Below are 25,726 nucleotides of genomic sequence, written 5' to 3'. Positions count from 1 at the left end.
ATCATTTTTGGTAGCATAAATGCTTCCAAATATGTTACAGCATTCTTTTTTAGCAGACAATACTTTACACGGAAGCATGTCCTGTAACATTCCGGTTACCATTTGTGATTTCGATGCAAGACATGTAGAGAACATTAGATAATACAGTAAAAACTGCATATCCCGGAACCTCTATAAGAAGGAAACCTGTAAATACGGGGGAAAAAAGTCCCCAGAACGGACCGATTTTATACCTGAAAATGATCTGCTTAAGGCGGAAACCTCCTTAACGCGGAAACGGAACACCATTTAAAGACCAACGAGATGTTTTTTATTCTCAGTAAGACGGAAATTTCTTCCTTTATTTTTTTCGCTCGCAACAAGACAATGCAATACTGTAAGTGGAACACGCCTCTGTTGCCACTCGCTTATCGGTAACATTGTCGATATCACAGAATGCGCTACAATACTCATAGCTGTTACGATTCCGTTTCTTTCTTTCATCTCTTACCCTCTTTCTCCACCTTTCTTTGTCTATTTCTCCTCTGTTCTTTCGTCATCTTTCTATTTTTCTTCTTATCTCTCTTTGTTTCTTTCTTTTTTCTTCACATTTATCTCAATCTTTCTTCACCTCTCTTATTCCATCTTTCAATCTTTCTCTTTCCCTCTATGCACATTGCGCTACGACGACAGGGGTCCCGGGTTCGAATCCTGGCATGGGCATAGATGTTTGTGTCCATTTTACTTCGTTTTTTGTGCCACTTATGGCTAATTTGCGAAGATGGGGATGAGTGATGATATGATGAAATTAATGAATGTATCGCATTTTTATTCATGTACGTACCTGCATTAGTACTCTACATTATAAGTAATGCGAAATGTAAATCTGTCTTTCCATTATTTCCTGCAGCGCTCTATACTGTATTTAAAGTCAACCCTGTATAAGAAGGGAAACTGTTAAGACGGAAAATTTTGCTCGGAACCATCATGTTCCGGGATAGACAGGTTTTACTGTATATAGAGGAAAATAACCAAACCCGGATCCCACTCCCTAAGCCGGAACACCTTCCTGTTTCCGTAAGTAGGTGCTGCCGCGTGGTGACAATGGGCGAAACACGTCAAGAATAACGAAAAGATTGTGTAGGAAAGGTATCAGCAGTAACGTGCAAGTATCAGGTGCTGTAGCCCGCCATGACTTGTTTTTGTGTGAATGAAAGTTTGTACATCGGTGCACAACAGTGGGAATTTTGCTAATTAAGAGAGAGATAAGTAGCAATCTTGTTACAATTTAGACACTAGTAAGTATTGTACTTTGAAATTATGGTAATGGTTTGTTTGAAGATACGTGTGATTTTATTATATAAACAATAAGACTCCACGAGTAAAATGCCCTAAGTAGAATCCCTCAATGAATGCCTAACATTACAATTGTAATTGAAGCAAAGGGTCGTTACTCGTTAGTAAAGTCCTTTTACATATTGTTTCAGATGTTCAAGGGAAAAGGCAATGCAGGTGGGAGAAGGTGGGATGTCCAACAAATGGAAAGGGCGATTGACGCAGTTAGGATATTGGTAGTCTATATTATATTACATTTGTACATCTATATTCTCTATGCAAGCTCAATAAATATAATTCATTTACTACATATCATATATTTACATTTCCTTGCGTATTTTCTAATTTTTGGAAGGAGGGGTCCGACTTTGGCCACTTTTTCTCCGTTGTTACTTTTCGTCCCTTTTTACAGAAATGCTTACTGGCATCAAGCTATTTAAGGTGGATTAAGTTACTCAAAACGTTAGCAAACATATCAAAGAACACATTTTATTAAATTTCTAATAGAAATAATATGCCATAATGACACCAGGGATCAAAAACAAAAGGGGGGTCCTACTTCGGTCACTTTCCTCTACAGCACGAAAGGCATAACAGATGAGCCAGTGCCATGCGTTTATTGAAAGAACTAATTTATTCTTTTATACGTATACTGTATACGTTGTAAAGTACGAGTATGTATTTAAGCAGTGCCATTTTTTTAAGTCGGCACTTTACCGTACCAGCATCTTGTTTATTTAATAACATTGACTGGCGTCGCTACTTAGGTACATTGTACAAATATTTTCTTTACATCAAATATTACAGTGACCTTCCGCAACTGTCGCGGAAGGTGAAATCGACATTGTTCCCGTACATAAAGAAAAGTTGACAATTACAAACATTGAGTACAATACAAGACAAACACCTACGAACACAAATGAAAAACATGAGCAGGCAGATGCAGAGAACAGCTCCCGAAGAATCTTCAGTCTGGCATCCGCATTCTGTGTTAGGCGAAGAGCCTGTAATCCTTCGACCAGTAGCTGTAGTGGCTGGAGAAGTGCAGGGACCAGCAACGTATGTAACTGCCGACGTAAGACCTCTAGGTTGTCGGCTCTATGCAATGACGATCTCGGAGATGAGGCCTGTGATTGGCGGGGAGAAGGAGCAGCCAGTGTCTCGCTGGTAACTAACTGGCTTGTGTATTTGAATGGTGCTCGACTGAGATTCGAAGGTGGTTTAATGGCGTTTAACGACAAAGTCGCAGGTGGTTCAATAGGAGCAGTTGAAGTTGGAGGTGTGGGCTGTTTCTTCTTCTCAAATTTGTTGGGGGCCCTGGTGAACTGCTTGGAGCCTGAAGCACGAGAAGGCAGTAAAAATCTTAAATACACGGGACAACGCTTGTTCGTAATTTGCAGTATGAGGCCCGGCACAGTTGATACTTTTGGCCGGGATATCAAGTGATTTATTTGGGCAGTCAGCAATCCTGTGCCCTCTTGCACATTTGACACACCTAGATGTGAAATTGCAAAATCTCTGTCCATGGCCAAAATTTTGGCAGCGATGGCATTGTAGTAGTCGTTGCGGCCGTAATTTTTCCACCTGGGCGTGCAATCCGAGATTGTAAATGTCCGATGAGGGTCATGCCTTCTCGCGCGTCGTATAGTGACGACAACCAGTGGTAATGAAACCGTCACAAAACTCTGAGCAGTCGGGGACGACAAATTGGAAGTTGGTCTCTCAGGGAGACGTCGAACTGTGTCTACAAAAAAGCCGAGTGCGTGTAAGGCATGAAAGATTTGTCCTCTGTGTAGTCCAGAGTAACGTGACGAATTACTACCTTACGGTAGCACTTTGCTGCTGATCCAACTGCCATAGCGGCAGGGCGTCCTTCCTCTTCCCAAGATTGCAAACGTAGCCAAACGCTCTTGAAGACGGAGACAGTCTTGCACTGTACCTTAAGTTGTTGTCTCGAACAGACGAACGTGGGCGGTGAGCTTGTTTCCTTTTTCAACACCTCTGCAATAGCAGCGTGTTGATTAGTGTTGACAAAAATTTGGCCGAATATATTTATCGGTGCAGAACGGAACGAATTCCTTCCGTTGGTAACCATATAGGGTTGACGAACATCGTACTCGCGGAGCTTCCCTCCAAGACTGTGATTCTCTGTGTTTCACCCTTGGCTCGGTCTCGGGCGTCGAAGAGTGAGACGAGCAAGACATCCTGTCTCAACAGGTCCGAGGTTGAGAATGTGCCTTTGCTTTATACCTACCACCTTTTTATAGGAAACGTTATTCCTCTCGGTTGAATAGTTATCGGCTTTTAAAAATTTGAAGTGATGCATCGTTTACATCTCACGCGGCAGCCATTATATCTGCACACCTGACCGAAAGGTCGCTTCTGATTGGTTAGGCCCGCTTCAGACGAAAGCATTTTCCTTGGCATTATTTTCCTTAACATTCATGCCATAACCAGATTGTTAGGGTATGCAACCTATGACAGTTCATTTTTTTCGTTTTTACGTCATGGTGCCCTTCGCTCAGGAAATTTTCTTTTTTTTTTGGTGCCATTCAACACATGCCAATTTTCGTCGATACCAGCTCGCACAGAACGCACACCCACCCCACTCCCTTGAACATCTTCGTTCGCGTCCTTTGGGGAATCCCTTGCGCCGACATTGCACAACATTGCCGCGTGCTTTTTTGACAAGAGCGTACCCAATTTCTTAGTGGACCGCCCAACACCGACGACTTCTCTCCACCCGTTTTGCCATTATTCAATTCGGAAAATCATTTTCCCACGTTTTCAAACGTCAATAACTCGGCAACAAAGCCGTTTCCGGAATTTTGTTACATGAACTTTCCACCTTATTTTCACTCGTACAATCACCTCCCAAGCGTTGTAAACGAACTTACGAAACACCCAGTATATATATATATATATATATATATATATATATATATATATATACAGGGTGACTTGTAATTAAATGTATTCCCTGAAAGGGGTTAAAGTAGAGACAATTTGCAATAAATTTGACCATATGATACCCCGTCCGAAAACTAGTAGTTTTCGAGATAATCGAATTTCTATTGTTTTTTTTATAAAATGACAATTTTCCACATAAAAATATGAATTGAAAAAAAAATGCTCATTATATGGAACTTATTTCAGCGTTTTCTGATAGCTAACAAATAAGTGGTTCGTTGAAAAAGAAAAGTTTTCCCAAATAACAATCACATGTAAGTAACGGGTGGGTCTAAATTTACAAGTGATGATAAAAAATTCACTCTTACTTTACTTCGCAACGTATTAATTACAAAAATGGTATGACACGAAACGTACAAATTACTTAAATTACTTCCTTGTGTCATCTGCTATCCAACAAGGTACAAATACAAGAAATAATACTTCATTCATCTTCATGTGAATGGAATCAATGTACAATAGAATTAAAGAACATTACACATCTTGCTCAAAGTGGACACCTCCGTTACGAATGCAGGCACGGAGGTTTTTACGGACATTTGTTCTCTTAACTCGTGATGTGATGGTGTCCTTGATGTGTTGACCAACTGTTAAGATCCTCTCCCTGAGCTCTTCTTGCAAGTTTACCGGTGTCTTGTAAACTAATCCTTTCATGTGGCTCCGAATGTAGAAGTCGCAAGGCGTCAAATCGGGGGATCGAGCCGGCCAGGGAATCGGGCCGCCTCGGCCAATCCATTTCTTTGGGTAATTTTCATCCAGCCACTGTCGCACGCCCAGGTAGAAGTATAGATGGGCGTCATCAACAATCATTTGATCGAGCCATATTTCCTGCCCAAAATCTTAAATGTCATCAGTTTTGAACATTTTTTGAGGAACGGGATGGCAATGTTGTTGGACGATGTGCCTCTAGCTACAAGACGTGACATGATTTATCAACATGATGACTGCCCAGCTCGATCCCCCGATCGATTTGACGCCTTGCGACTTCTACATTTGGAGCCACATGACAAGGCACCGGTAAACTCGCAAGAAAAGATCAGGGAGATGATCTTAACAGCTAGTCAACACATCAAGGACACCATCACATCACGAGTTAAGAGAACAAATGTCCGTAAAAACCTCCGTGCCTGCATTCGTAACGGAGGTGTCCACTTTGAGCAAGATGTGTAATGTTCTTTAATTGTATTGTTCATTGATTTCATTCACATGAAGTTGAATGAAGTATTATTTCTTGTACACAAATGTCAATGTTAGCAACATTTGTACCTTGTTGGATAGCAAATGACACAATCAAGTAATTGAAGTACGTTTCGTGTCATACCATTTTTGTTATTAATACGTTGCCAAGTAAACTAAGAGTGCATTTTTTTATCATCACTTGTAAATTTAGACCCACCCGTTACTTACATGTGATTGTTATTTGGGAAAAAAAAATTCTTTCAACGAACCACTTATTTGTTAGCTATCAGAAAACGCTGAAATAAGTTCCATACAATGAGCAGTTTTTTCTCAATTCATCTTTATGTGGAAAATTGTCATTTTTTAGAAAAACAATAGAAATTCGATTATCTCGAAAACTACTAATTTTCGGACGGGGTATCATATGGTCAAATTTATTGTAAATTGTCTTTACTTTAACCCCTTTCAGTGAATACATCTAATTACAAGCCACCCTGTATATATATATATATACACACACACACACACATATATATATATATTAGGGTATATTTATCATTATCTTGAATCATAAATTTTTTTTGTTTCCTTAAAAAACAAATAATTCTTATTGTAAAATAACTTTTAAGAACGAGTACACTATTATGATGCGATCACCAAGCGATATGGCTCGAAATGGGAACAGTCCTGTCCAGTGGCGGCTATTAGTGGGTAGTCCCCCCACTTCTTGCCGCTTTTCCCCCTAGCTATGCTTAACGTTATCTACTAAGATTAAGTAAACTGTCCTTGCCCCCCTAGTTTTGGTACTTTGCCCCTTCCACCAGTTTTGGAACCCAATCGCCGCCATTAGTCCTGTCTAAGGAAAATGCACGTTTAATTTTTAAAATCCAGATTTTTTTTTTTTTTTTTGTCTTTTTTGTGATTTTATGTGCAAATTTTCATGGTTTTATTCACCAGTGTTCATGTCCCAAATTGTAAACTGAATGAAGGTAACATTGTAGGCTATTTCCAAGAATAAATTCATTGGTGAAATATAAACGTATCCTACAGGATGTAACAAGCATTTGTGTCATATACTTATACACACGTGAAAACTGCGACTGTCATATCCAAACGTTTTGTGAAGTCGAATTTGTGTTACAAAATTCCGAGTAAATCATGTTTGCTGCCTACTTTTACATTAGAAGGAGAAGAGATTCATAGGTAGTCAGCAAGTGTAAGTGATGCACTATCGGTAAGGTAAAGAACAAGAAATAAATGAAGGAGGAAAACGGAGTAAGAATTTAAAACATTCATTAAAAGATGCAGCATTCTCATTAAAAATAAAAGGTTCTCACTAAATCTCATTTTCTTCTAAGTCCTATTGTTTGTATTCAACGCATTATAATTACTTTTAGTTTTTTCCCTACTTTAATAGATTACTCGCGTATATAAAGACGGAAACACACATACAAAACAAGCTGATATACCAGATTTCTAACCAAGGATCCGGGGTCACAATGAAATAACTTTAATCCCTACGTTATCATTGTAGTAAAATATCCAAAACCCAAATTTGTGGTTACCAACTTATGCACCAAATAAAGAAATCTCATTCACATCTGACTGAATGAATTTATTATTAAGTACATAATTGCATTACATGTGTGAATATCTAGAATTCACCTGACGACATAAAAGTGTTATATTTCATGTCCATGTGCACACATGATATAGTTGTGTGCAAATTTAAGTATCGTGCTATGAAAGATTAGCTTAGTTTTTATAAACTGAGCATTGCTCCTCGGTAAATTTTTGCAAATCTTCAATTCCTCCATTCTTCAGTGTTTCTTCAATGTCCTTTTCTTCTTCGTCAGTTAGCGATACACCTTCCATGCTTAACGCCTCGCTGAAGAAATGAAACTCAGTTGCATTTGGATAAACGTCGCATAAAGTGCCAATAATGTACTTTTGTGGAACCAATTTGACGACTCTCCACACATGCTCTGGAAAACAGAAAAAAATGTGTATTTATATGCAATTATCTATTAAAATGTGTAAATAGAAGAGAAAAAGTTATTTGCTGTCAATGCAATGAAAGTAGCGTGATCTCTGACGTGTTAATTTTTCCATCTCCCGCTAAGCGAATGAGACGTCGACTACTTTACCAATGGCCAGACACAACAAACACCCATGCCCAGACCGAAATCCGAACCCGAGACCACTGGCGTAGTAGAGGGATATGTTAACCACTTCGCCATTGTTATTGTTAGTGATTCTAGTACTTATTGTAGCATTGACCGGTATCGGCTGCTGCCTAGGTGGCAAAGTTGTGCTAATGGACTTAACTAGATTTAACCAAGACCATTCGGTTCCTGTCACTTCAACAGGTCATCCTTTTACAAGCGTTTCTGATTCTATCCATACCTTTCCCCCTTATCCAAGCATATACAGTCCGGCCAAGGGAAACGAAACTAGCTGGAAAGTGCGATTCCAAACGCGAGAGGGGAAGCAGGTAGAACATCACCTAACCGCCCTGTGGAATTTTGCTTGTATGTGTTCGCTTGTTGTGTTTATTACTGCTTGCTGTATTGTGTTTGTGATGTCTCTTACAATAATTCGTAACAAACCGTTTCAAAGTGGAACAAAGAAAAGTGTGACTTTTGGTCCCTGTTGCACATTCTACAAAACGCCCTCGATATAATATACAATGCCACAAACCATGCAGTTACTACATTTTCTTTATTATATTTATAATCCTATGTATAATAAAACTATTATTAGTGAATACTATCCTGATTACTGCTGTGTACATTTGTGCTAATTATAAGATTTACTAAGGAGATCATTTTAATTGAATGGTCCAAAATAAAGTTACTGGTTTACAAATTGTAAGTTTATCTACTAATGTGAAGTAATAAATACTTTTCTGTTTGCGTATATTGTATATGGATGGCTATTTTTTTTCATTCTGTACCCTTACATAATTCGTAAACATCTCTACGTATTTTGGCGGTGATGTTCCTACGTTTGAAACTTCATTGTTGTTTCCACAGCAGATCATTTTCACAGAACCCGCTTCGTGACCAAAGTGCAGTCACCCCTATTTTGCCAATGAACACGTCCAGTTGGCGCATGCGCACTTCCGTCCATGGTCTCAGCTAAGGCAGCCAGACAGTAGGCTAGTAGTTGGTGGCTAATTGCCATCATTTTGAATTACGATCGAAATCCATCGAGAAATGTGAAAGGTGGTTTAGAAGAAGCACCGACTCAGATAAGTCAAACGCGGACACATTTCCCGTTTGTTTTTTTTCAAAGCATTTACATACACTTCAAATACAATTAATTGCCGCGCCCTTTATAAAAGAACTCAAGGGCACTAAGAAAACTTATACAAGAATAAATAATGATATACTAACATTGCCACAATGTTGTATGATGAAGAGGATACGAACATAGCTATGGAAATGTGTAATCTGAACCTCTTCGTGGATTCGTATCTGCTATTACCATACTTATTAAACATAAGATGAATTAAAGATTTGATTTATTTTACTTCGCGTTTCTGATACCTTTGGCTAATTGCGAAGATGAAGATGAATGATGATAAGTGAAATACCTGTAGATGATGGATAATCACAAACACACATGGACAGCACGCAACAAAGTTCCATAGAGGATTATACTGGCCATGGATCCAGACGCCAGAGCCTCGTTAGTCTGCAAAATGCAGTGCAGAGTGTACTACGTGAAAGCCATGTTGACATTAGGGTGTCGTCGAAAAGGGTCACCCCTTATACGCCTAAACATTACATGTTATTTTTTATTACATGCATTTGTAACACATACTTTCACGGATGTGCTTATGTAATGTAAGCATGTGATAATGACCCAAGGTGCAGCTGCTCTTAAGTGCGAGGACCTACTTACCGACTGCCGGCCTCATTCCGTAGGTGGGCGGTCATACAACCAGTTACCGGGAAAAGTGTGGCCTGCACGACGAACCTCCAATTGTGGTTATATTTTTTCCATGACCGGGTTACGCTACTCATTCGTAGCTCTCGAATGGGTCTGCCAAACGTTTTCGGTGGCGGCGCCACCCCTGTTGTGTCCCTAAATAATTTCGTTCGTCATTTGGTTGCCATAAGCTTTTCATTGGAGCGCGATGGGATGTCTATTCAAACGTTATTGTTATGACAATAAAAATAATACATTGTCATAACAACATTTGAAAATGGTTAGGCTAAGTTCAAAGTTCCACATTTGTGCAATATTTATAATAATTTAGCCATATGATTGCTCAAAATGTTATTCATATAATGCAATTAAGTGTCTGAAATTGCTATTTAAACTAATTTTATTAAATATGATGTTTAAAAAAGCCAATTTGTATATCATGACAAAATTATCAAATTGTGCAATATTTTGAATTCATATTCATAACAGTTATTTTTGACTGGCAATATGAAAAACAAATATCTTCAATCATATGTGTTCTTTCAGACAAGAAAGATATGATACATTCAAATTTATAATTAAATTTATTGAAATTGTGTACATTTGCATTGGCATCAAGGTTTATGTACAAAGGTCAACTCTTTAAAAATGTTCAATGTATAATATGATGTCATACTTGGTATTTTGTATCAACATTCCAAAAATGGTAATTGTAATCATTAGATAAGTATATTGTGATATACATAGTAAAATAACTGTAACAGAGCAAATATGTACATTTACTACACAAACATTCAAGCTGTTAAGCACTTATGGACAAAAATATAAAACAAAAACAATTGAAGATAACACATACTAAAAAATCTAGCTTGAACTAGTTGCTCTAATACTAGTTGTCTGTGACTTTTGAGGAATCTCATGATGGATGGAGAAGAAGTAAAAATGTGGCTATTGGTGAAGGATTAACGTGTGGTTAACTTCTCGCTTTATTCTATAATAATTGCTTAGATTTGTATCATCACAGTTATTTTAGGTGGTTAAATAACTGTGATGATACAAATCTAAGCAATTATTATAGAATAAAGCGAGAAGTTAACCACACGTTTCGAAGTAAAAAAAGAGATTAATTGAAAAGCAAAATTAGTGAAATTGAAACAAACAGCAAAAACAAAAATATCATAGATTTATATAAAGGTGTAAATGTATTTAGAAAGGGGTGGCAACGTAAAGTAAACTTGATAAAAGATAAAGACTGTGATTTTTTGGCTGATCCAAGTGATATTTTAAATAGATGGAAGAACTACTTTAATGACCTCTTAAATGTTCATGTAGGAGATAAATCAGAAGTAAATGAAGTTCACACAGCAGAACCTTTACTTCCAGAACCTAACTTTACTGAAGTTAAAGATGCTATGAAAAGGCTAAAGAATAACAAAGCACCTGGCATTGATTTAATGCAAGCTGAGTTAATTAAATATGGTGGAAATTTGTTAATATGTCAATTTCATAAATTAATTTGTTTAATATGAAATAAAGAAGAAATCCCTCAACAGTGGAAAGAATCCATAATTGTTCCTGTGTTTAAAAAAGGTGATAAAATGAACTGCAATAATTACCGTGGAATTTCTCTACTCTCAACAACATATAAAATATTATCTAACATTCTTTTAACAAGACTAACCCGATATGCTAATGAAATTATAGGTGATTATCAATGTGGATTTAAACGTAACAGATCAACTACAGATCAAATTTTTCACATCAGACAGACACTTGAAAATAAGTGGGAATATAATCAAAGTGTCCATCAACTATTCATTGACTTCAAAAAAGCGTCCTTGCCTGGAGTAAATATTGCTATGGCCATTAGGCTGTGTCAGAAATTCCAGTCAATTAAACATTTTTTGGACAGGTATGTAATTAGTTTCAAACTTTTTTTGGACAGGTAAGTAATTAGTTTCAAACTTGTATATTGACCAAAGACTCAATATGCTGAACAAGGCGGAAATTTATTTTATTTTAAAACATAAACTAAACATTAAGTTTCAACCTTCTAGCAAGGTCTTCTTCAGACTCTGTACCAAGTACAAATGAAATAAGGTACAAAACAGGAAGATATATACACAAAAATCACTCCCCTTCAGACACAAGATTATTGGGAAGTTGTTTATCTGGAACATTCCTTTAACATTTAAGGCTCATCAAGCCATTGGAGATTCAATGTTGTCTAGGCTAGCTCAAAACAGGTTTGGTTACCCAGTCCAAAGGGATCTACATCTCACAAACGGGGGCTGTGTGTGTGTGTGTGTGTGTGTGTGTGTGTGTGTGTGTGTGTGTGTGTGTGTGTGTGTGTGTGTGTGTGTGTGTGTGTGTGTGTGTTTTGTTTGTTTGTTTGTTTGTTTTTTATATTGTGTAGTAGTTGTCGTGTGTGTGTGTTTATATTGTGTTATAGTTGTGATGTGTTTGTGTGTGTCTTGTGTAGTAGTTGTGATGTGTTTGTGTGTGTCTTGTGTAGTAGTTATGCTGTCTAATGTGTTTGTGTTCGTCTGGTGTAGTAATTGTGCTGTCTAATATGTTTGTGTTTGTCTTGTGTAGTAGTTCCTCCATTCATATCGGGGGTTAGGCGTAGAGCTGACAACTCTGCACTGTAAAAAGACATGTCAAGAAACAGAAATATAAGGCCATGGATGTTCCCAAGGTAAAATATTCCGGAGGTAAAATAGTCCCCCGTTCGGATCTCCGGGTGGGGACTACTTTGGGAGGTCCCTGGACTAAGGATAAGATCTACGTTAGGAATAAGGATATTAAATTAGACACCTGGAATGTTCTGAGCCTTTACCGGCCTGGGGCATTTCAGTGTACAGTTAATGAGATAGTGAAGTATAAATTAGATGTAGTAGCTGTCCAGGAAGTTAGGTGGCCAAGAGAAGGAAATTGTAAAACTAAAAATTATACTTTTTTCTATGGTGGTACTGAAAATCATAATTTTGGAACAGGCTTTTTCATAAATAATAGAATTATCTCGGCTCTTAAAACAGTAGAATTTATTAATGATAGGATATCATATGCAGTTTTACAGGGTAGGTGGTGTAAAATTATTTTAATAAACATACATGCACCAAGGGAAGATAAAGATGATAATACTAAAGATGATTTTTATACAGAGTTAGAACAGGTCTTTGATAAATTTTCTCAGTATGATATGAAAATTCTGTTAGGTGACTGTAATGCACAAATTGGCAAAGAAGATACATTTAAACCCACGATTGGTAAAGAAAGTCTTCATGAATTAAGTAATGATAATGGTATAAGATTGATTACTTTTGCAACCTCAAAGAATTTAATTGTGAAAAGTACCACTTTTAAACATAAAGATATCCATAAATATACCTGGTCTTCTCCAGATGGTAAAACTCATAATCAGATAGATCATATTCTCATTGATAAGAGAAGGCATACTAGTATAATTGACGTTCGTACACATAGAAGTGCTGACTGTGCCAGTGACCATTATTTAGTAATTGCTAAATTAAGAGAAAGACTCTCAGTGATAAATCATAAGCAACAAAATCTAAAAGTTATAAAATTTGATACAGGAAAGTTTGCTGATGAAAGAATTAAGAAAGATTACCAAATTAAACTGTCAAATAGATTTGAGGTTTTGCAGGATTTAAATGATGATGAAAATATAAATGAAACAGACGTAAATAAGAATTGGGAGCACATACGTAATGCAATAGAATCAGCAGCTAAAGAAACTATAGGATACCATAAACCGAGAAAAAGTAAGCCATGGTTTCATAATGAATGTCATAATCTAATAGAAATAAGAAATCAGGCTAGACTTAGGGGTTAAATAACTCGGATGATACAAATCTAAGCAATTATAATACAATAAAGCGAGAAGTTAACCGCACGTTTAGAAGTAAAAAAAGAGATTACTTGAAAAGCAAAATTGACGAAATTGAAACAAACAGCAAAAATAAAAATATCAGAGATTTATATAAAGGTGTAAATGAATTTAGAAAGGGGTGGCAACCTAAAGTAAACTTGATAAAAGATAAAGACGGTGATTTTCTAGCTGACCCAAGCGATATTCTAAATAGATGGAAGAACTACTTTAATGACCTTTTAAATGTCCATGTAGGAGATAAATCAGAAGTAAATGAAGTACACACAGCAGAACCTTTAGTTCCAGAACCTAACTTGACTGAAGTTAAAGATGCTATTAAAAGGCTTAAGAATAACAAAGCACCTGGCATTGATTTAATACCAGCTGAGTTAATTAAATATGGAGGAAATTCATTAATATGTCAAATTCATAAATTAATTTGTTTAATATGGAATAAAGAAGAAATCCCTCAACAGTGGAAAGAATCCATAATTGTTCCTGTGTTTAAAAAAGGTGATAAAATGAACTGCAATAATTACCGTGGAATTTCTCTACTCTCAACAACATACAAAATATTGTCTAACATTCTTTTAACAAGACTAACCCCATATGCTAATGAAATTATAGGTGATTATCAATGTGGATTTAAACGTAACAGATCAACTACAGATCAAATTTTTCACATCAGACAGACACTTGAAAAAAAGTGGGAATATAATCAAAATGTCCATCAGGTATTCATTGATTTCAAAAAAGCATATGATTCGGTCTAAAGAGATAAATTATATAATATATTAGTAGAGTTTGGAATACCTAAGAAGCTTGTTAGTATGATAAAAATATGCACCAGTGAAACAGAAAGTAAAATTCGTGTGGGTAATAATATGTCTGACAAATTTATAATTCACGATGGGTTAAAACAAGGAGATGCATTATCTCCATTGCTCTTTAATTTTGCCTTAGAATATGCTGTAAGGAAGGTAAAAGAAACTAAAGATGGACTAAAATTAAATGGTGTGACTCAGTTGTTAGCATATGCAGATGATGTAGACTTACTGGGGGATGATATAAATACGATTAAGAATAATGCTAAAATATTTTTCAAAACTGCTAAAGAGATAGGTTTGGAAGTTAACAAAGAGAAAACTAAATATATGCTTACAGGCCGAAACCAAGTGTTAGGTAATAATCAAAATCTAATTATTGATAACAACTCGTTTGAACCAGTTTCCAAATTCAAATACTTAGGAGTAATATTAACAAATGAAAATTATATTAAAGAGGAAATAAAAAGTAGGCTTAATTCAGGAAATGCATGTTACTTCTCTCTTCATAAACTTTTGTCTTCTCGTTTAATATCTAAGAAACTAAAAGTTAAAATATACAAAACAGTAATTTTGCCTGTAGTATTATATGGATGTGAAACTTGGTCCCTTACATTGAAAGAGGAACATAAATTGAGAGTATTTGAAAATAAGATCCTTAGGAAAATCTTTGGACCTAAAAGGGATGAGGAGACAGGTGAGTGGAGAAGGTTACATAATTTAGAACTACATAATTTGTATTCATGTCCAGATATTATTAGAATGATTAAATCAAGAAGACTTAGGTGGGCAGGCCATGTGGCACGAATGGGAGAGGAAAGAGGAGTTTACAGGATTCTTGTTGGGAAACCAGATGGTAAGAGACCTGTAGGAAGGCCAAGACGAAGATGCAGGGACAACGTTGAGATGGACCTAAAGGAAATCGGTAGGGATGGAAAAGAGTATATAGATCTTGCTCAAGATAGGGACAGATGGAAGGCCTGTGTTGCTGCAGCCATGAACCTTCGGGTTTAAGAAGGCTAGAGAGTTAGTTATTGGTGAAGGATTGATATTTGTATAAATCTTGATATTTTGAAAGATTATACTTTGCAAGTTAATCTTTAATAGTTTGTTTAAACTATATAGAGACATTTTGTTCATAACAGAAGCTTGAAAATGCTTCTATAATGGCATAATCTTTAAAAAAGGTTTGGAACTTGTGAAAAGTGCCAAGTTTAGAAATTGGAAGCAGGAAATTATTATCTGCTTGCATCTCCATTATCAAGCTAGTAGATGAATAATGCATTACCTGAAATGAATGTTTTGAGAAATAAGACAAAAGTGAGAGAAATATCTTCTGCATTTTGGATGTGAATTAACCATATGTGGAGTTTTAAAAATTGACGAATTGAAGCCATCTTGTAAATCTGGTTGAAGAAATTGACATATTGAGTATACTCAGATGTAGAACTGATGCATGTAAAAATATTAAGAAAAATACTTACTCTACCTCACAAGGAGATAATATAGAAATGTTTTCTTCATATAAATAACATTTATATGTTATAAATGTTATTTTAAACAAATGCATAATTGATGCTCTTGTAACTTTTGTTATATCTAGTTTTTTTATCAATATAATAATTATAAAGGTATTTATTATTGTTTGAACATAAACACTATTCATCAGCATATGCAAATTGAAATTTCCTTTTCAATATAGCACCATAGCTACCTATTGTGCTGATACTTAGTTTGAATTCAGACGAATGGTTAAATTGTCAACGAAGGTAAATATTTTCTAGTGTAAATCGATAATTAAAATGGGTTTAGTAAAGTTTTAAGATTATGTAGCAAGTCATAAGTTTCCGAAAACTACATTCTCCTTAAACTAAGAATTAATACATGAAAGTGCAAAGGCAGGGTAGCTCAAACGGGCATAATATAGAATGTTTATGCACAACGAGCACTAAACTAGACGTTATTTGGGTCGTCCGTAACTGCCATGGGTCGATAATACAAAAATTAAATTTTTTACACTACGCAATATGTTTTTTTTTCTGGTTGCGTGTATGTGTAATTCAACGGCGGGAGTTGGAATCGGAGATATATATTATCACGGTACTTCAGAGGTGAGGAAGAGCCCTACACAATGACGTAACGAAAGCCCCAGCATTTACACCCAACTTTCCAAAATATCACCTTACTAAAAAATTTTACTTTCCCCAAAGGCCTTTCTAGTGATCCCCTCGTAGCGATGAAAGCACTGATTGGAGGGTTACAGAAGAGGAATTTACTAAGATGAGCATTAGCAACTATGTTATGATATGTACTGAGAGGAATGAAAATAATAAAAAAATGAGAATAAATTCAATTCACTTTTAAAGAGTGCAGTTATATGAGCTAATTACCCATTTATCTCCCTATTAGTATGTAAATGACCACCCTAATGACTTGTGCTATGACTTCTGTGGTACTGTTGCACACTGAACCGACCTCGTATATATTTAGATATGTCACAATATTTCTGATTTGCAACTTATTCTAAATTTGAAACATGCCCTGCATGTATGCACATTTATTGGCAAATCCAAACATAATGATGTGTATAGTTCAGATCTGGACATAATTATGTTTCAAGTACTGACTTAATGAACGAGCAAAAGGGGATTAAGGATGTTTCACGATTTCCCTGTATCCTCAAGTTGCCTGACAACCTTGTTTCAAAACAATACCTTGTTAGGTTGCATGACCAGAGCACACACAAATTCCCCTCCTGAAAGGAATGTACAGTAATTAATACATAGATGCATGCAACAATATAACGTGCAGCCTTGGAGTATATTCATAGGACAAATGGTACTCTGAAATATTATGGATTACATTTATTTTAATAAACAAGGTACAATTCGGCCATCATTATGCAATGTAGACTCATTGGCAATACTAAAAAAAATAAACAACATCTATCTGTCCATACAAGGAACAGCTGGTTTTGAGCTTTAAAAGTACCAACATGCTTATTTACACCAGTAGGAATATTCGGTACCAACACCCTGTTTCAACCTATGCTATAGTCCTTGTTTCCAAAACAATAGGAAACGTTAACCACATTGATCATATATTACCACCATAATATAACATTAGACAGGTTGCACAAACCCAATAAGCTTGTAATATGTCGAGATGGTTTTGAAACTCGATCAAATCAGCAAAAGTCAGTTTATTTTGAGCGTAACTGCGATACCAGAGAAACACGTCAGCACGTATTGTCCCTACCAGGTACGAACATACCATATATGGCACGTGACCTTGACTTAAGAATGAACACCGAAATGCACTATTCCACGTATTAAACCTGGTAAATGAGCAATGTTCATTAACATATACCTTATCTGTCAAACCTACAAAGAATTTTAGATTGATTTCAAATCCTTCTTATATACCAAATCAGATTTTCTCTGCAATGCCGTCGCCCGCCATTTCGTCTAAGCCGCATTGATCAAATCGAGCGTTTCCCGGTATCCCGCGCAACACGCCTTGCACACGCGAGCATGCTTAACGTACTTATTTTTTTCGAACGAGTGTATGGACATGAGCTCATGCGACACTTGAGGAGAAAATGCAGCTTACCTCCATGTCGACATGGGTAGTTTAGGTACTGTCACTTTCATACCTTGTGCAACGTATTACCGGTCAACCAGCTGGCGAATCAAGTCTGACGCTTCCGTTAAACTATTCACGATAGCTTCCCATTTGTAGGACAATCCACTATGGACCATCATAGTTCACACAACCGTCGAAACCAATGCTTTTCTCCCTCCGTGCATTCTTCTCACATTCCGTTTCTCATCCATCTTTCTTCCGGGAACCGCGTTGATTCTTTCACTCCTTTGTACTCCACAATAGTCCGCTGCCTATCTGGCAGACCACCGAATGAACTTACTTAAAAATTGACATTTGTGAGTGTGTCAAGGATCTCATTGTATACCTTGAACCCTAGAATCCCTTAACAACTATATTTTGTAAAAACATAAAAGTGTAATATGTTGTATACAATTGTGCACCATTATTCATGTGCAGATTGCGGGACCTGATTAAATCAATTTTTATCGGAAATGTCCCGTTGCGTACTCCTATACGAAACTTAATGCATAAAAGTTAAGGAATTTAATGTTTAATTTAAGATCGTAATAGGTAACAATGAAGCTTAATTAAGCCTGAATTTAATTTTGACATTTAAACAATCTACCAAGTAAGATACACCTTCTGTTATTTTCGGTTTTACGTGTATAAAATCCAGTGCCATCTAGCGACTTGTACACGTAATATCAGATGCGGAGATGACTACGATGAGCATTCCATCTCCACCTATCGTTAATATTTTTTCTGCATAGGCGCTTATACATGCAGGATAAGACATTCTTATATTATGTTTTCCGCATGTAGGTAAACACATCAATTTTTTTGTATTAATTATTATTCTCGATAAATGTGTATATATAAACCAGAGGACCATATTTACTAGTCATGCGGAGAAGTATGATATCACCTAAAAATGAGTCTGTTATTAAAAGAAACTATAAAAATAAAAGTAGTCGCGCGGAATTATTATGTATTATTCCGTAGCGGATTCACAACAATAAAGCACTTAAATTGCGAATATTTCAAGTGATGTAAACAAGTGCTGTGCAAATTTTAAGGCTTTTTTGAGTTCAGATATCTTTTCTGTTGTTGACGATCATCTTTTCAAAAAATCTTATTTTTACAGCACTGATTATTCAACTATCATGTTCAGGCACAATTTCTGAGGGTAAGATGAAATTAAACTTTTAATGAAATAGCAGCACCTTCAGCATCAAATTCCCCATGTATTTAAATGGGAGAGCAATTGCCCTTCAAAAGCGTGGGGACACAGCAGGGGTGCTACCACTTACAATAGTTTGTTTTGACCAGGCCCATCTCCTCACGATGGTGGGTAGCCAACGGTCCCATATGCAGGCCGAAATCTCAGAGAAAAGCTGTTACGCTTCCTCCAGGAGATTCGTAGCCGGAGCCCAAAGCATGACACCTCAGACCGCTCGAGTGTGCCAACGATTCTTGCTTCATGAACAAGTTCATACTTCATAATATTATGGAAAATATTAGTGTCACAATGATTATTAGAGGAAAGGAGAGATATATGGCATAGGGGTACTAATTTGGCATGGTGCATTATCTCTGCTGGTAACTACTACCCTCTGTTGGTGTTTCCTGGAACGAACCCTTGGAAGGTCTTTCCATTGTGAGTGTTATCGCGTTGAGCACCGCACGTGTATTGTGAGACAGGAGAACCTTGTTTGTTTTTCGAAGATTTCAGAAGTTTTTAGGTAAGTTGTATTTCCATCGGCAGTTTATTTGGTTGCAACAAAGTGGCAATAACCGTGTGTGCACTTAAAAGGCTATTGTTTGAAGCACAAATGAGCATAGTTGTTTTTTATGTGTGCTGCCAGGGTTCAGTAAAATTTCGATCAGGAAATCAAAGATGGCGAGGCTACAAATATGGCATAGTAGTATGCCATATTTGTACCCACACCACGCCATATTTGTATTCTACTATTCCATGTTCATTTGTAGGAATACATTAATTATTTTCATGACAAACACTAAGAAAAGTGACAATAAGTATAAAATAATAATATATAAATGTATCCATTAGTCTAGGTAATAAATATCAACTACTTGCTTTGTTTAAAAATGAAATAAATAAATAATTTCCTGTAACAGACCATACCAGATACAAAGCAAGTTGTACTCGTCCCACTGTGAAGGTTAACGTTGGCATATGAAAGAACCGTTTTTGCCCGTTGCTCAATCGCAAGAGAAGTAGAGAGAGTATTGCGCAGTCTTAGGTAGAAAAATGCTACAGTGAAACTAGAGGATGACCCATGGGCCTAATTGATGCAGGCAGCCACATTAATAGGGAACCGCCACACACTGCCTAAGAAGGAATATGAAAGATAATAGAACGTTAACCTCTATAATGGAACGATAACAGCTACCTAAACATGCTAGTGGAGGTTCTATAGGGTCTGTATTCTTCTTTCAGAAATGCCACCCAAAAGGAAGCAGTGGGACCATGACAACATGAGTCGAGCAATAGCATATTGCAGGAGAAGAGATGGAAAAGAAAAACTATGGACCAGACAGAATATTTAACGTTGATGAAACTGGGTTAAGCATAGTGCAGTCGAGAGTTCGCCAGGTGTTGGCCCGTAAAGGTAAACGGCAAGTGGCAGGTGTTGCTATTGGCAAGAGAGAATCATGTTTGCATTGTATGCCTTCCTCCACATGCGTCGCATAAACTTCAACCTTTAGATAGGAGTTTTATGAGTCCACTGAAAGCAAGACACAGTGAAGAAATCCGCCTCTGGATGAGATCAATTCACGCCCCCTAAACAACTTTGATATTGCAGAACTATTTTGGAAATGCATACTTAAAAGTTCAAACAGGGGCAATTGCTGTGAATGGATTTAAGGTAACGGGGATTTATCCTCTCAACCCCAACATTTTTGCCGATGAATTCGTAAATGCCGAGATGGAGGCTTCTGCTGAAGATTTGACTACAGACATCAACACTTCATCCCAGAAAGCAACGGATGAGGCAGGACCTTCAACATCGAGGGTAACACCATGGAACATCTCTCCCTTTCCCAAAATTGTGAAAAGTGCTGGAAGTCGTGGAAGGAAGGCTGGTTCCTCAGCTGTTCTTACATCTTCCCCATACAAAAACACATTGGAAATTTCACTAAATAAGGAACCTGCTAAGTCAACAAAGAAGAAACTTCAATTGGCGCAAATGATTAGTCCTAACGAAGTAGAGAAATCTGTGCAGACTCCTCTTGCGGCAGCAAAAAACAAGAAAAAGAAAATGAAGTACGTCGACCAGCAATCAACAGATTCCGAGGAGGAAGATGACGTTATGAGCATTAGGGATGATTCATCTAGCTCTAATTTTAGCAGTAATGGCGATCACGAACCACAGGACTCTGATGCCATCTGTATGCTCTGTGATGGGAAATTTTCAAATGATGTTCATGGTGAACAGTGGATTATGTGTATGTTGTGTCGTTTGTGGGCCCACGTGGAGTGTGCTGGATCAAAGAAGAATGCTATGTGTGTGACTTTTGTCAATAGACTAGGAATGAGTTCTATTAGGTCTATGGCAGAGACTATCACAACTTGAAAACACTGACATAGACCGTACTGTTTTCTAATATTCTGTAACGCAATGTGGTTATGTTTATCAGGTTCTAAAACTGTTTTGTTCACAGACGTTACAGGTATGCCATATTAGTAACCCTACTTGCCATGTCTGAAATTGTGCAGTGTTTGTATTTTTTGTATATCATGACTAATTGTGTTGTCCGATGTGACTACTATTATCAATAATTACACAACATTCAACACTATAACTATTTATGCACACACTTGGAAATAAATCTGACTGACGTATGAACCAAAATGTAAATGGTATGCCATATTTGGCTCCTTTCCTCTATACATTTATTGGAGGGTTAAAAGATTATGCTACCAGGTATGATGATTTACCTGAGATACTGAGGTCTTATCTGGGGGAGGTAACTCCCAACATCCCCTAGTCAATTTGAACCCTTAAGGCCTTAACAATTGTGAAAATCTTAACTGTGTCAAGGGCCTTCCCGATGGCGCAGTGGTAGTGTCGTCGCCTTGTAATCAAAGGGTCGCGCCTTCGATACCTGGGTGGAGACCAGTGATGTGCGTCTACGCGTAAACAACGATAGTCTACATTCTATACGTAGACTATTTTATACACGTAGATGACGTAATCTATGTAAATAATATGGCGAAAGGTGATAACTTAGCAAGGCGCGCCGTGGAATTAAAAGAATATTATACTGCGTATCAGTTGCTGATGTGTGAGGAGAACTTTTCATACTCCCTTCCAAATTCGAACAATTTCTCACCTAGGAAAAATACCTAACATAGGAAATATTCTAAAGGTAAAAAAAGGTAAAGTGCTCCCCTGTGCATAGCACCACGCCATGAAGGCGTATAGGGGGTGTGGGGGTAACGCCCCACACTTTCTTGATCCGGTCGTGAGTGGGGGTGATGTGATCAGCATCACGCCCCTGACCGCCTTTACCCCCCAGGGTTTCCCCCAGGTACCCATGTTATTCGACGCTGGGTGGGTGCCGGGGCCGCTTCCAACGTTAGAAAAGTTCCCGGATTTGAACCGGCCGGGGATCGAACCCGGGACCTTTAGCATGGTAGTCAGACGCGTTACCGACCGAGCCACCGCGGCCACCATAGGAAATATTCTATACCCCGCGACAGGTTAAGTTTGCAGCAGGTTTTATGTATCAATCCACTCTAAAACTGCACTCAGCATCCCCGTGCCAGTCTCTCCTTAACCGCCAAGCTGTTCATATCACAGACAGTGAGAAAATCCTCAGTATTGAAGCGGAACTATTTTCTGCGCGCACTTTTGGGTCGATATATGCGAAAAGTTGCTGCAAGGTTAACCTGTCGCGAGGTTTAGTGTTTTATAAGGAAAAGACCACTCTTGCCTCACGACTGCCATCTGTTGTTTTTTGCATACTATTTATCTTCTTCCATAGTTGATGAGAGAAGAGAAGAGAAATTTTGTTGTAAATAGGTTTTGGTTTTTTGGTTTTGAGTTGGTGTTTTAAGTCCTCTTTGTGCACAGTAAGGCTAATCGGGACTGGACCTACAATTTAAAGTGGGATCCGAACCACTTGTGCCTCCACCGGGTATCGAACCCGGGACCCCTTGATTACAAGGCAATGACGCTACCACTGCGCCATGGGGGAGGCTCTGTTGTAAATAGGATTCTTTTCAGTTTGTTAGGAACCAATATAGTACAAAATGTCACTTTTCTTTCATGAAAGCCTTGAAAATTAATTTTAATGCACTTTAGATTGTCTACGTAGTCTATGTAAACTACAACCTAATGTAATCTACGCGTAGATTACGTGTAGAGAACGCATGTAGACGTAAACTTATAGTCTACGGCACATCACTGGTGGAGACACACAGTGGTTCGAATCCCACTTTAAACTGTAGGTCCAATCCCAATTAGCCTTACTGTGCATAAAGTGGACTTAAAACACCAAATCAATCAATTAACTTTGTCCAAGGACAACAATTTTGTAAATTTAGTGATATAAGGGAAAAATCTTACAGCACCTTTTCATTTTTTATTTTATTTTTTTATTTTTTAAAGTATATAACTTACTCACCATAATCTTCGTCTGGTTCTTCTATGTTTGCAGTGTTACATTTTCCTGGTCCCTTTATGTAGCATGGGAAATCATATCTCTCCAACTCACCACTCTTTCCAGGAATAACGGCTGTAACAACCAGCGCACTGTCATTGTGTCTGCTAATCTCTAGTTTGTAGCAAATCATTTCTGGGTTTGTGTTGTACTGTGATATCCAACTGCCTTCCACCTGTTGAAAAATATGCATGACTTTTTTTTAATATGGGATGGTTTTGTTGATTGTTGAAATTATGTAAGTTCTTCAACCACTGGACAGTTGTGTATGATGTGAGAACAATTTCTTAAAGTTACAATAGGGCATTCATTCATGTCATGGCTATCGCCTATTGAGTTAACCAGACTTTTATTAAACGTATACATTCGGTATGAGTTCCCAAGATAGAATCGCGGCTTTTGGAGCCTTCAACAAAATAATTTAGAAATAAAATTCAAAATGCACAAAATTGAATATTTCTGTCATAAATATTTGTTTGAGCTTCCTAACTTTACCCGTGACTGTGTCCTCTGCAGAACGCACGTTTTTGGAATTTTAACTTAATAAAGACTTATCTGCGGAATAGAACTTTCCAGCAAAGATTAACAAACATATTCGTTTTGAATAAGGACCGCAGGGAAACTAAACGTTGAAAATATTGTAAGGCAGTTTGCTGACACTAAACCAAATAATATTTTATTTTGCTTAATTTACTATCGTTAATTATTTCGTGATTCTTAATTGTTCGGCATGTGTTAAATGTACATTTATTAGTTGTTTGATGCAAAATACATACTTCTTTATGTAAACATCAGACAGGCAATATGAGTTTTCAGTCTGATTTCATAATCTAAACAGGAACTTTAAAAATATTATAAGTACGGTTTTGTATTATAATACCGTCCTCATAGAGCAAATATGACTGGGTTAATGACATGGGGAGGGGGGGGACAAAATCAGATACGCGCCTGTGTTCCCAACGTTTCAGTTAAACACTAACAATATAACATTAATATAACAGCAACAATATAAACTCACACTTTTTTTGAAATGGGTAAACAACTTGTGCCCATGAACATCCTGTCCAGCTCTTTACAGAAAGCTTAAAGAACATATTTTTGCCAGATATAACCAATATTCCGGTATTGAGTATGCTAGAGCATAGTACAGTGGGATCTATGAGTATTACCGTACAAATTGTCCATGACTATTTTCATTAATTTTTCTCTTACATCCTGTGTGTTTTTAAGCTATGGATTTTTATATATGCTGGTGCAGAAGTTGTAAACAGCTTGCTTTGGGTTTTCTTTTAATTCTTGAAGCTCTTATTTGGTGAAATAAAGTGCACGAACATGGTGATGGACAATTTGCACTGTAATACTCATGGATCCCACTGTACATGTTCCATTTACATATTAGCTGAAACAGTTGTGTCCTATTACATACAAGTTCAATTTTGATCAGTGAAAACACCATTTTGCATATTAACAAGAACTACAATGATGGTACATTTTCAACGCAATTTAAATTGTGAAAACATGCTTGTTTTAGACATACCTGCTCCCATTGTACACCACTTTGCTCTTGTAAGTCAGGACATCTGCTCTTAAGATGGCCATCTTGTAAGTGCATGCACAAGACAAGCAAAAACGTGACAAAACGTGCAGTACCGGTATGCATTTTTAGCCAACCTCCAAGCACATTAGAGTCTTCTGACAGAGTGAACTAAGAACTGTACATAGCGTTGCTTTATACAATAATTGCTCAATATCTTTGCAACCCGCTTCTACTAGAATCATTCTTTTTTTTTATCTTGAGGAGGCAGCGACTGCGACAAGCTCTTCCGGTAATTTTCTGGTGCTGTGAGCTCGTGATTGCTGTGTCAGGAAAGGTGAAGGACACATGCCTCAATTTGACGCTATCAGTAATATTATCATCGTAACAGTGACGTGGACTTTACCATAGCCCATTTACTAGATTGCCATTCAGTTTAAAAGTACATTTAGTGAACAAATCCTCTTTTTGCACAGATCACGAACATTGTAAATTATGGTGGCACAAGCTATTAGTAATTGTTTAAAAGCTATGGTAAGCAGTGATGATACAAGCAAAAAATGGAAATCATTGCACATTCTTAATAAAGATTCTTGGATCATCTCGGACTCTTGAATGAAAAACCTGAGGACAATTTCCAAACCCAAGGGTTAATTTGTTTGAGTTTAATTATGTCATCAACACAACAATACATACCATAATGAAACGGTTTTTTTTTTCGTTTAGGGTGGTACAAAGTTCAATGTTTTTGCCACCAAAGAAGCAATATTCCCAATTTCT

General features: G+C 37.1%; 1 protein-coding gene across 1 annotated transcript; it reads right to left on the bottom strand.

Moving 5' to 3' along the window:
- Positions 1 to 7,057: 7,057 nt before the first annotated feature.
- LOC145980645 (uncharacterized) lies at positions 7,058 to 25,177 on the bottom strand. Its single transcript, XM_083113680.1, has 3 exons — positions 24,950 to 25,177; positions 23,377 to 23,587; positions 7,058 to 7,448 (listed from the first exon to the last, which is right to left on the bottom strand). The coding sequence occupies exons 1-3, from the start codon at positions 25,070 to 25,072 to the stop codon at positions 7,219 to 7,221; spliced, it is 564 nt and encodes a 187-aa protein (XP_082969806.1). The 5' UTR covers positions 25,073 to 25,177; the 3' UTR covers positions 7,058 to 7,218.
- Positions 25,178 to 25,726: the final 549 nt, after the last annotated feature.

This window comes from Lepisma saccharinum, chromosome 28 (genome assembly GCF_977018435.1).
Source record: "Lepisma saccharinum chromosome 28, izLepSacc3.1, whole genome shotgun sequence".
NCBI classification, from domain to species: Eukaryota; Metazoa; Arthropoda; class Insecta; order Zygentoma; family Lepismatidae; genus Lepisma; species Lepisma saccharinum.
This window is presented reverse-complemented; position numbering and strand designations above follow the sequence as displayed.

What these genes read in the sequence shown, in the direction of transcription:
- LOC145980645 (XM_083113680.1), bottom strand. Translation starts at nt 25,072, where the DNA reads ATGCATACCGGTACTGCACGTTTTGTCACGTTTTTGCTTGTCTTGTGC. An exon ending in GTGGTGTACAATGGGAGCAG is followed by an intron (nt 23,588 to 24,949) that starts GTATGTCTAAAA and finishes ATTTTTCAACAG; the next exon opens with GTGGAAGGCAGTTGGATATC. An exon ending in AGAACCAGACGAAGATTATG is followed by an intron (nt 7,449 to 23,376) that starts GTGAGTAAGTTA and finishes TCTGTTTTCCAG; the next exon opens with AGCATGTGTGGAGAGTCGTC.